The 12,739-nt window shown below is 54.1% G+C and overlaps 1 protein-coding gene across 2 annotated transcripts in view; it reads left to right on the top strand.

Moving 5' to 3' along the window:
- Positions 1-1,010: 1,010 nt before the first annotated feature.
- The window catches only part of ONECUT2 (one cut homeobox 2), a 69,611-nt gene continuing 57,882 nt past the window's right edge, over positions 1,011-12,739 (top strand). The window contains exon 1 of one of the 2 annotated variants that reach the window (XM_030336063.1): positions 1,011-2,238. In XM_030336063.1, the coding sequence (XP_030191923.1) occupies positions 1,011-2,238 (1,228 nt within the window). The remainder of the gene's footprint in view (positions 2,239-12,739) is intronic. The other variant, XR_003973163.1, reaches the window with a different exon arrangement.

The raw sequence follows: 12,739 nt of genomic DNA, 5'->3' as shown, positions 1-12,739 counted from the left end.
CTTTGCTTGGATTACGGTGGCCCGCGCCGCCTGTGGGCTCGCGAAGCTGACCGCAGCTCCTAGGCGGCGAAGGCGCTGGGGTTCCTTTAGCCCAGTAGATTATGCACGCCCCGGTCTCGGGAATCTACCCAGCATTAGAATACTTAAGCGCCTGCATTTTGAAAGCCTAAACTACTGCCCCCCAGCTAGAGACGCTTGAGGAAGTGGCTTGCTGGGAGACTTGGGTTTGTTTTTCACCCAGTACGTTCTGGCTTTCTAGCCTCCGGAAAAGCTTTGGGGTGAGGCAAGGAGAACTAAAGCAATGCCCTTTTCTCCAGATCGCAGCTGCTCAAGAGGGACACAGCGAAGCATCTTTAGCATAATTTCTCTCCCTCGCTCGCACTCTCGCCTCTCTCTCCCCACTACCCCCTCTTCCCCTCCCTCCCTCTCCTTGACGTTCGATTCTAGTGGCAAAGGAGGAAAAAAAGGCACAGAGCCGTCAGCCAAACCTGAAAAGCACAGCCCCGCCCCCTCTTCAGCCATTGGCAGCCGCAGTCGGGAGGCCCGCCCCCCAGGGCAGCCGCGTACTTGGAGTGGCTGTTCGCCGCGCCCATCGGGCGCGGCCCCGCCCCGGGTCCGAGAGGCTAGGTTGGCTGCCCCGGCGAGCGGCAGAGCCCTTCTGGACAGCTCCCGCTCACCCAAACAGAAGACGTCGGCGCCGGAGCGGGCTCGGACATGGCGAGGCAGCGCGCCGGCCCGAGCGGTGGGGCCCGGTGATCCCTCCCTCCCTCCCCGCCCCCTCCCCCTTCCCGCACGCACGCCCCGTCCGCCCCCACCCCGCCCCCACCCCGGGCGCGCCCGCCTGCCCGCCCGCAGCCCGGGGCGCACACCCGCACGCACGCTCCCCCTCCACACACTCACGCACTCCCGCGCCCTCCCCCCGCTCCCGCGACCGAGCTCCGCCACGCGCGCCTTGCCAGCCCGCCGGCCGCCCCCGCCGCCCCCGCCGCCCCCGGGCCCCGATGGACTGAATGAAGGCTGCCTACACCGCCTATCGATGCCTCACCAAAGACCTAGAAGGCTGCGCCATGAACCCGGAGCTGACAATGGAAAGTCTGGGCACTTTGCACGGGCCGGCCGGCGGCGGCAGCGGCGGGGGCGGTGGCGGGGGCGGCGGGGGCGGCGGCGGGGGCCCGAGCCATGAGCAGGAGCTGCTGGCCAGCCCCAGCCCCCACCACGCGGGCCGCGGCGCTGCTGGCTCGCTGCGGGGCCCGCCGCCGCCGCCAACGGCGCACCAGGAGCTGGGCACGGCGGCAGCGGCAGCGGCGGCGGCATCGCGCTCGGCCATGGTCACTAGCATGGCCTCGATCCTGGACGGCGGCGACTACCGGCCCGAGCTCTCCATCCCGCTCCATCACGCCATGAGCATGTCTTGCGACTCGTCCCCGCCCGGCATGGGCATGAGCAACACCTACACCACGCTGACGCCGCTCCAGCCGCTGCCGCCCATCTCCACCGTGTCGGACAAGTTCCACCACCCGCACCCGCACCACCACCCGCACCACCACCACCACCACCACCACCAGCGCCTGTCGGGCAACGTCAGCGGCAGCTTCACCCTCATGCGCGACGAGCGCGGGCTCCCGGCCATGAACAACCTCTACAGCCCCTACAAGGAGATGCCCGGCATGAGCCAGAGCCTGTCCCCGCTGGCCGCCACGCCGCTGGGCAACGGGCTGGGCGGCCTCCACAACGCGCAGCAGAGCCTGCCCAACTACGGGCCGCCGGGCCACGACAAAATGCTCAGCCCCAACTTCGACGCGCACCACACTGCCATGCTGACCCGCGGTGAGCAGCACCTGTCCCGCGGCCTGGGCACCCCGCCTGCGGCCATGATGTCGCACCTCAACGGCCTGCACCACCCCGGCCATGCTCAGTCCCACGGGCCGGTGCTGGCGCCCAGCCGCGAGCGGCCACCCTCGTCCTCGTCTGGCTCGCAGGTTGCCACATCGGGTCAGCTGGAGGAGATCAACACCAAAGAGGTGGCCCAGCGCATCACCGCCGAGCTGAAGCGCTACAGCATCCCACAAGCGATCTTCGCGCAGAGGGTGCTGTGCCGGTCTCAGGGGACTCTCTCCGACCTGCTCCGGAACCCAAAACCGTGGAGTAAACTCAAATCTGGCAGGGAGACCTTTCGCAGGATGTGGAAGTGGCTGCAGGAGCCCGAGTTCCAGCGTATGTCTGCCTTACGCCTGGCAGGTAAGCACAGAGAGAGGGTCTCCTGGAGCCAGGCTGCTGTGGAGAGGGCTCCGGGGTTCTTGTGGCCCCAAGTCAGCGCGCCTAGTCTCGGTTCTTTCCTCCTCTTCACTATGCACTTCCTATTTTCTCTCGAATTTCTTTCTTCTACTGTCATTTCCTCTTTCTCCTCCCTTCTTCCATTTCTGTTCTTTTTCTTGTGCATTTTCTTAACTTCTCTCTCCCCCTCCTGTCTTCCAGCTTTCATTAACCGACCCCCCCCCACCACCACGTGTCATTCACCCTCCCCTGAATGTGCCAATTTTACCCTCCATTTCTGACCTTCTCTAGTTGTGGGACAAGGGACGGGGGGTGTGCAGTGTTCACTAGGAGCCTTCAAGACTCACAGAGACTGAGGATTGGCCTTTTTCAAAGCCCTGTGCACTTGAACTCTTGTTGAGACAATACATTTCAGTTTTCCAGGCTGCCCGGTCTCCCTATTTGGAGGCAGTTGAGGGGTTTTGCTCTTCAGAATGGAAAAAAAGTCTGCGTTCTCGTCCTACCCATCATAGCAGGAAAACTTCTTTAGTTATTAGCAGGAGTCACGATCTTGACCGCTGGGGAACGGGTGGCTAGGTTACAACAGCGCTTCCCAAGCGCAGCTCAGGCCTTGGGGTTGGCGTGGGGAGTTTGTGACCGAAAGAGCCGGCTTCGGCCAGTTCCCACGTCTCTGCCTACAGAAAGGGGAGGGTGGAAGGACGAAGGGTGGGACTAACACATTCGCCTCTACCAGGATTTGGGAGAAAAAACAAGAATGCAGAGCTCCCTGACGAACTCGCGGGCCAATGTTGCCCGGCTCCCAGCTTTTGCTGGGATTTGCCAAGGTTTGGCTTGGCTTGGAGAGAAGCTAGGCGCTTCCGAAGAGAGGTGCTGAAAAATTAAGATGCAGGTTAGTTAATGCATCTTGGCCACCGGCTACAGGCTCCGCCTTTGCATTAAGCGGACGCTGATTGTGCGCTGTAGCGCGGCTGCGGGGAGGGCTGGCGGCCCGCGGGAGGGGACGGGTCGACGCGCTGGTTACATTGTTCTGGTGCGGGCTTGGTTCTTTGTGCCTCCTCTAGCGGCCGAGCCGCGAGGTACAGCCCTCTATTGTTCTAGGAGCAAGGATACCTCCTGTGTGGGCGGCGGGAGCGAGAGAGAAGGACGCAGCAGTGGCTGCGACTGGCACAGAGTTGCGCGCTTTTGTGCGCACAGACCCAGCGCGGTGCGCGTGGCAATTGCGCTGCCCCCCTCCCCCCAGGACCTAGCCGCCGTCCCAGAGAGGCAGAGGTTCACCGCGCCCCACTGGGGAGGGCACAGAGTACCCCACTGCAAGTCCGGATGGGCAGTTTCTCTTGCACTGGGCCCATCTCTCCAGATCGGTGGGCCACCAAAGGGGACAAATCGTAGTGGCAGCGATTTACATGGGTGCGGGAGGTGGTTTGTGCGTTGTGTGCGGCCAGCACGGTTCGGAGCCAGCTACATACAACGCGCTTCCGGAGCCGCAAGCTCAGGCTTCCTCTCCCGCTCCCTGGGGCTTTCCCCGCACCACTGAGCCTGACTTATGGGGTGCACTCTACCGACGCCGGATGGGGCCGGGGGCGTGTTCACCCAGGCTTGGGAGGGGGCGTTTCCACTCTGACCGCCTCCGCCTTTGCCGGCTGTTGGAGGATTCTGATCTTCAAGCAGTAATCGTCCCACAGTACTGATCTGAAAAGGCAAAAAAACACAAACAAGAAGCAAACAAAAAAACTAGCTATCCCCCCAAAAGCTTCCCTAAATCGGTGGACTCCTAATACTTTTGTGTGGGTTCACTGATCTTTCTCTTTTAGCTTACTCTTCATTCTCTCCTACAATTTTCTCCTATTTGCTCTTGGTTCCTGGGAAAGATTGAGCAGTGAATAGAGAGCAGCGGTGAGAAATATACTGGAGGCTTACTGACACTTCTGAACAGTGTGGTGCCCCTTTGTCTTAGGCCCGAAAACACCCCCCTAGCCCCTCTCAGGTAATGTCTAGCATAGGCTGGCTTCCTGGGCACAGGCGACCAGAAGGAACGTGGCAGCTGGAGTGGAGGATACAGTTAAAGGCAGGATGACATCTATTCTATTCCAGACCATCTCAGAGCGCTGCCGCCCCCTCACGCCTGTCCAGCAAAGGACAGAGCTTTAGAAAGAGAAAGAAAGAAAGAAAGAAAGAAAGAAAGAAAGAAAGAGGAAAAAAAGAAAAGGAGAAAGAAAGAAACCATGTGCCTTTTGCCCACGTATGTCTGAAAGTGATGGGGCAAGTCATGCTTTATCTGTTAGCCCTCCTCAGCTTTTCCAATGGCTCAAGCATTGCTGGGGTGAGAGAGAGTGTGGCATGCCTGGGGGTCTCCAGTCCCACCACCCACCCTAGGAAAATCACGGTGCGGGCATACTCCTCGGAGGCTGGACTCCGGAAGCGTGGAGGCTTTCCTGAGAAGGAGCCCTGAAGCCACCTGCACAGGAGACTGAAAGCCTCCTTCGGCGAGTGGGAAATCCTGCTGAGGACCCCGCTTTGCTCAAGCATTCAAATGTGTGTCTGTTTTATTACCCCGAGTTGAAAAGGGACAAGAGCTTTAGCCTTTTTATCTGGCCATTTGATCAGCAACTACAAGTGTGTTGAGTGGTTATTATTACATAGGAGGCTTTTCAGTTTGGGGTCAGTAGATCAGTCTCTTCAGACACCGACGCAGAAGCTAGGACTGGTAAGTAGGTATTATGTGCTCAGGAGCGCTAGGGGACAGGAGCAAATGGAGAAGAAAAGCAGAGGCCTTCTCGCCAGGAATATCGATCGGAATCCCCGCAGGGACGCCGCTGAGGGCCCACACGGTTCGGCTCTGGGGTTAAACAAGCCCAGTGGCTCCACAGGGCTGCTGAGGCTCACTGCCAGGCCAGAGCCTGGGAGAGCTGGCTCCTGCCTCCCCACCCCCACCCCAGCTCACCAGAACTAGGCCCCATTTGTCTCCCATAATCTCCTTTTAGTTTCCCTTTCATTTTCTCATTTTTGACCCCTTTGGGTCTTGCCAGAGGCCCAAGCATACAGGGATTTGAGGGACCTCAAAATTAAGGTATCTGATTCGGACCAGCTCCTGCAGATCTCACCTTTAGGTGAAGCAAACCCGGCACAACGGAAGCAGGTCCTCCCTCCACACGTACCTGCCTCCCACAGGTCTATCTCCTCCTTGCCAACTTACTTGGGTGTATCCACACCCGAGGGTGGCATTTCAAAGGTAAGGGAGAAGACATCAGGGAAACTCAAACTGCCCCAGCACTACATTTCAGAGAAACAGACTCCAAGTAAACGGTTTCGTTGGGAAAGGGTGGCCAAGGCAGCATGTGGTTGTAATCGCACCCACTTGGGCCTCGTTGGCAGTGGTTCCAGAGGCAGGCTCCTGAAAGGCAGTTTGTGTTACCCCAGCAAGATGCAGCAAGGACAAAATCCCGCGGATTTGAACCCAAAGATTCCCTGGCTTTGAGCCCAAGAAGCCTCTGAACCAAACACAAACATGAAAAAGGAGGGACTGAAAAAACCCAGGCAAAAACTGGACGGGCGCCTCTCAGAGGAAAATCGAGGCTTTCCTGGCAGGCGAGTGGTCTCCTCCAACGCCCTGAAGACAGAGCAGAGCCTCTGAGCACTAAGGTTTGCACCTTGCAAGGCGGCCTGCTAGGAACCTGCCACAGTTCCCGGTGGCGGACAGACATAAGGCCTTCTTCAGACAGCAACTCCCAGCGGCCACTCTAGAATCAACTCTGTTGTAACGGCCGATGCCTTTCACCAACCTGCTATCGCATCGTCTGGGCCACCTGATGCCCGCAGCGGCAGAGCATGGCCGGGACAGTCCCCAGCGGCTTTTGCCAGGAGCACCACGGGCATGCGTGTCTCCTTTGGCGCGGGGAAGTCTTGGGCTATGCTGGCCGACCGGCATCTTCTAAGCGGAGAGGCGGGGACCTCATTTTAAGAGCCTCACACCCCAGTTCCCTCCGGCTAGTGCGACTCCCGGCCCAGCTCAGCCCATTTCTCCCCGCAGTTTAGCTCGGATCCGAGCTCGAGAGACCGAGCGCAATCTCCGTCCGTCCGTACGGAACACAAGATGTTTTCGCCTGCTGGCTCGTCGGATTAATAATTGAAAAGCAACTGTTCTTGTGTGGTCAAGTCCCGGGTGCCTGGAGAACACCTTTCTAACACGCGTTAGGGGGAGCGGGAGCGGGAGGAAAAGGCAGGACTCGAGGGAGGGTAGTGAAGCCGAGCGAGAGAAGTAGCCCAGGCCGCCAGGCGCCCTCGACGCGAGCGGCTGTGCATTTATTTTTATTCCAGGCTTTCCACCGTGTGGTTATGTCACTTTCTCAAACAAATGTGTATATGGAGGGAGATCGATGCTGATAATGTTTAGAAGATTAAAAGAGCATTAATGCTGGCAACAATAACGTAAACGTGTGGACCCAGATCTCATTGATCTGGAACCTGATCCGGCGCGTTTCCAGTAAGCCCGACGGCGCGCTCTTCCCAGCAGAGCGCTCGCCAGCGCCCCCGCTCCCCAGCGCCCCGTCTCCCCGGCGCTCCCGCCGCGCCGCTTTCCGGGCTCCCGGCGGACCCACGGGTCGGGCTGCGGCTTCTCCACCGCGCAGCCCCAGCTAGCCCTTTCCCAAGGCTTTCTCCAGTCGCGGAGCTGCTAGCCATCCCCGTGGTCCCCGCGCGCGCGCACACCGCGTTCTGAGCTCTCTACGGAGGGCTCTGTAGGTGGCTGAGTCCGCGAAGGAACTGCACCAGACGCGCCGCCGAAGTCCTCCCCGCTCGCTCGTTCTCGGGGGACCGTAGCGGCCCCCGGCGGATCGAACACTGTCCGGCTCAACTTCTTTCTTTCCATCTAAACCCACCCAGGAAATTCGACCTCCCTCTCGATATGCGGAAACGACCAAGCCCAACTGGAAACGTCTCTAAAGCTGCCTGTTAAATGCGCAGCTTCCCGATCCTCGGATCCCTTCGCACCCTTCCTTGTTTTCATTAGAAGGGAACATTCGCACTGAAGTGTTCGTATTCGCAGACGTTCTACACTGATGCATTAGTTGGGCATTCAAATGCGGCCCCGGTGACAAAGGCTTGGGCTTCATCCCTCAGAACGGTCTGCCCTGGGCTAATTAGGTCAACCAGGGAAGAACCTTAGCTCCTATACCGGCTGGGGCAGGAAGGTAAGAAAATCAGACTGGGGAGCCCCACCCCACCCCTTCCCACCAGCTGGAGAGAACTTGTGCTCTGAGACTCGGGTCAGAGGTTTTCCCTGAGGCACCTGCAGTGACTGAAAAAGAAAGAACTTTTGAGTTCTTCCTTCCTTCCCCCCTGGGAGATGTCCACGCTGTGCCCCACTGCTCCCCTTGCCAAGTGGTGGCTTATTTCAGAAGGAACACTAAGGTGAATTTTACTGAAATTCAGGGTGAAAGAGCTTGGATGGTAATGGAGGGGTGCAATAGGAATTAAATTGTTCTGGCTTTTTGAAATTCTCAATCCTCCAACCGGTGAAAGCTAAGTTTTTCTTTCAAGAGGAGGTCTCAATCTGGAAGGAAAGGAGTGTTTTCCTTCCTTTGCCAAGAACGAAATGGGGGAAATGAAGAAGGAGAGAGAAGAAGAAAAATCTTTAATTGTTCTGCTTTGAGGTGTGCCAGAGGGTGAACTGGTATTTCTTTCTGTCATTCCCAGAGACGGGGTTCACCTTCTCACCGGTGGACTTCCTTAAAGAAGGGAGCTTTGGTATAGCACCTGATTCCTAGTCAGGATATATCTTACCAGCACCCCCCCCCCAAACACATTAACGTGGGTCACATGGTCATATACAGAAAACAAGAATACCTGAGTGGCATCCTTCAGGTCGGGAAGACAACTGCCCCCCTCCCCAGAGGCCCCACGTGAAGAGCTCCTAGGTTCTGGGAGGGGTGAGCAGGCTTAGACTCTCCTCCATACCCATCTTAGAATCCCAAGAATAGGGCAGGGATTCTGGTGAATGGTGAGGGTAGGGCAGAGGGGAAACTGATTGCCTCAGATTTTGTCTCCAAGAGGAAAAATGTTTTACCTCCTTCTAGAGCCACATCTGCCCAGCGGTAACAGGGGTCTGAACCCTGAGGGAAGGAGAGCCTGTTTTGCTTTCATCTTCAATCTGAGACTTTATTGTCGGGTCACTTCTTGGTTTTCTGGCCTTTAGAATCTGTTTCTAAAGGAATATCAGAGGAAAGAGGTTGAAGGAAGAAAGTACTGGACCCCACCACACTACAGCTGGTGGCTGGTGTTGGCAGAAACTGTCTTCAGGGAGAGTGGTATCATGAAGGGGAATCCCTGGAGGAATGAAAGCCTCAAAGGAAAAGCAGAGAGATTTAATTTCTGGGTTCTTGCCAAAGGAAGGGAAGTGAGAAGGGAATAAATAGAAATAATTGCCTGGATAAAGGACCCTGAGGAAAAGGGTGAGTATTGAGACACCCCGGGCCTTAAACTTTATCTGTGGGCTCTCTGGATTATCCTCACCCCTGACCATCTCAGAGATGCTCTGCCCACCCCCCCCCCCACCTGGGGAAAGTCATTTCCTCCAGGGGATACGTTTCTTGGTGGACAAAGAGAACATTATGAAGAAGCCTACTGGGGTCATTTATGCTATCAGGTGCAGAGCCTGCTCAAGAGAGGCCAGAAGCCCATCAGTACCCTCATCACCCAGTCTGTTTCCCTACCCCACTGCCGTGCTTTTGGGAAAGGCTTTTTGTTTTCCAAGTCTCACTCAAGGCAACAACTGAAAAGTGTGCATAGGTTTCTGTATCAGCCCATCTGGTGCCAGACAAGGTGCAGGATGGGCAAGGCACAGAGGCAGGCTGTCGACATGCATATAGAGATGGTCTTACTTGGGAAGCAGGATTCCTAGAACTTGTGTACATTCTTTATGAAAAACTGTCCCCACGCAAATTGCCCCGGAGGGAAGGGAGGCACTGCATTCCACCCTGATGCCTCTGTTGCCATTTGAAGATCCATTACTCTTCTGCAGAAAGCAGACTTTGTTTGGGTTGGAAGCACACCTCCAACGTAATTTAATCAGCATTGGACTTTGGCTCGTGTAATCAAATATACATATACTTTCTCCTGCAGGAAGAAAAATAATTTCTCTGTAACTGGTATTGACTTGAAGTCATGTAATCTCTGGAAAGCATCACACTTTTAAAGGGAAAGGTAAAATTAAGGGGGAAAGAACCCACAGTTGTAGTGGTTTGCCTTGCCATTGCTAAGAGAGCCAGTTACCACCTAAGAAAGGGCTGCTCCAATTTTAGATATTTCATGCCAGCTGCCTCTGTGTAGTCAGCCTCCCACATTTATATAGCAGGAACCAGGGTTGACTGGCTCACCAGATCCTGGGAATCTTTGGGCTGAAACATCCTTGGAGGACCCTATTCGATGTTCCACAGGCAGCAGCAGCAGCAGCAGGATCTCAGTGGGCAGCCAGCCCCCTTCTTTAACTGTGATTGGTAGCTATTGCCAGCCCACTCCCTACTCCACCCACAGGGCCTTGAGCATGAAGCCCTACCCTAGAGCATCCTCCTGGAGCGATCCTGGACTCCCCACCCTCCGGGCGAGGCTTTGGGCTTTACCCAAGTTGAGTCTGTTAGGGAATCTGTTGTAAACACAGATCCATTGATTTGCATTTGTCAGAGAGTAAAGTTAAACCAGTGAAAAGAGAAGCCCTTACCCTTTTATGCAGGGCCAGGGAAACCTTTCATATTGATCCTATTGATCCAACCTTTCCCTTTAAGGAAACCACATAGTTAAAGACCCTCGTTCAATAGATTTACCCTTCGCGCTTGTGATATTCCTTTAAGTGTTCTCATCTAGGATAGCTGGGCATTAAGCCCACACTCCAAACCAAACAAAAATGAAAAGGAGGGTAGGAGGGGAGGGGTCAGGAGGCAGAATTGTGGGAAGTGAAATTGAACCAAACTGAAATGTGTAATGACTCGGTTGGAGATGTTTTTCTCATTCTTCTAAGATGACACGCAGGGTTAAGAACAAAATAGATGCACTTAGCATCTCTCTCTCTCTCTCTCTCTCTTCCACAAAAGAAAATCTGTTTATATGCTAGAGTAGCAGTGTTTCAAGAACATCATTTTCTACTGTAAAATTATTTCAATCAAGCCACTAGCTGGGTTCATTCAAGCTCATACTTAAAAGCAGTTAATACTTCCATAAAAATTATTTTGCTTCATTTGTAGCAAATCAGGAATACAATAGAACTGTCCCCAGAAATGCAATATTTTGGACTATGTATTTGAGCGTGGACACTGAAGTCACTTCAGAAGAAAGAGCGCTTGGAGTTTTGTGTTCTGATAGAAGTGGGTAGAAAACAGACTGATAATAAGGTAAAACTTTTTTTCTTTTTTCTTTCTTTCTTTTTTTTCCTTTTTCTTTTTTTTTTTTTTTTTTACAGAGCAGTATAGATGGAATAGGAGTTGCTAACTATTGATCAGTATCCCTCATGTTTGCAGATATGAAAATGAAAGTCCCCTTTGTTTCCAGAACTGTTGGTACAATCCATTTCATTTCTTCCTTGACCCTTTTTTGTTCTGTAAATAATCCATGTCTGATTTTATTTTCAACATGGTACATGCATTATTCCTAATTGGCTAGCTTTTGGGTTGTGTTCAGACGTTCATGTTTGTTTTCTGTGATTGAAAAATATTAATGATTCCTTAGGTGAGCTAATGTATTTATCTGCTGACTGAGTTCAAAGGGCAGAGTTCAGCTATGGTTCAGGTTAATTGAACAGGAAGCAGTGAGCTCTCCGGGCTGTGTTGAGCAAGGGACCAGTCCCTTAAAATATCACACTCAGCAAACACACAATTTCACTGTCCTCATCGTGGAGTCTGATGTAAGAGGCTCAGATCAACTCGGATTGCCTGTTTAAAAACCCAAAGCAAAGCACAGCAACTGCAACAAGCCCTCAGAGTCCCCCTCGGGGAAGAAGAGTTTTCTCATTGGCTAATTGCTTTATTGGTAGCACTGACCTGCAGAGCAGCTGCAGGGGCCTGGATGAAGGCTTAGGCCTCATAATAATGTGCTCCATTAGAACAGGGCAAGGCATTTTTTGTTTACTCAATTGGAGCTCCCTGCAAAGTGCCATTAACCCCAGCCCAATCGTGTGTGTGCTGCAAAAGCCAAAGGTCACACCAGTCAGGCTGTAGGCAGAGCCTGCTCTGCCCTGGTGGGAGGGAGGGGGCATCCTGCTGGCATTGCCTTCCCCAAGCTTGGCCCAGCCCTATAGGCCCCTCCAGGGCTTTGACCACAGCAAGCAGTTGCACAATCTGTTTACATTTCCCAATTGCTGAATCATGTTATTGATGATTAAACAGTTCTGATCTAAGCACCATCAATCACACCAGAAAAAAAAAAAATCCTCCCACTGACCCTCTCTTTTCTATTTATGTTTTGTTCATTGTGCATTACAGTAAATAGAATTGTGCAAACAGTGCTTATTAGCAGGAATATAGTCTGGATAAGTGCTTGGATCAAGAGGAAGACAGACCTGCAAACATGGCTGGGGGTGGGGTGGAGGAGTTCTTAGCAGAAAGAAGGTTTGAGATGGAGCCCCAGCATAGTCAGGGCTTCTACAGAGAGCACCTTGAGCTAGAGTGCCACCTGCCGGGAGTCTTCTAACTGCAGTAAGTCTTGCACCTCCCACAAGGCTCAAGCCCCTTCCTTTACTTTGTTCCTAGTATCTGTGTCCCCATTCCTCACCCTCCAGACCACTACCCACATTTTCCTAGGAATTTCTTGCAGGACTTTTTCCTTTTTCCCTGGTACTCTAGCCTCTGCCTCTCCTAATTCATTGGTTCTGCTGTGATGGGTAAGGTGATTTGCCCACTCTGCACACTGAAGTAATAGTCTCCTCTTTCTTGGGAGAGAAGGGGCGGAGAAAGCAAAAAATATGTGTGGGAGAGAAGAGGAATGGTTATGTGTGCAGGAGAAATGCCTCAGTTGATGGTGCCAGTGAGAACTCTACCAACTGTAAGGTGCTCTGGAAAGGTAATATATTGTACAAAGGAGGGGAGTGGGAGAAAATTAGTACTGGCAGGGAGGACATCAGGAAAGAGATATGCCAAATCAGCGAGCCAGAGGTGGGCCCTGTGAAATCCCCTGGGAAGAAAGAAAAGTGAAGCAGCCGTTTTGCAATTGCAAAGAAGTGAGCCAGTGAGCTAGATTTGGAGCCAAACTGTGGAGCTGACCGTATCTCTGTGGGCAGCAGCTTTTTCCAGACTCGCCTCACATCGATCTCGGCCCAGAGCCCCTGGCTGCCTAACGCCTGTGGGTGGGTTGCCGCCTCCGCGCCCGACGCGGGGTTCAGCACCACGAACAGCGCCACGGAGCGCCCCAGAGACTGCCCGCCTGGGCTGCGGTCTGAGCGAGTTTCCATCTCAACCCAGAGAAGAAAAATGGGTTCCTCTACTCG

Source organism: Lynx canadensis, chromosome D3 (genome assembly GCF_007474595.2).
Source record: "Lynx canadensis isolate LIC74 chromosome D3, mLynCan4.pri.v2, whole genome shotgun sequence".
In the NCBI taxonomy this organism is placed as follows: Eukaryota; Metazoa; Chordata; class Mammalia; order Carnivora; family Felidae; genus Lynx; species Lynx canadensis.
This window is presented reverse-complemented; position numbering and strand designations above follow the sequence as displayed.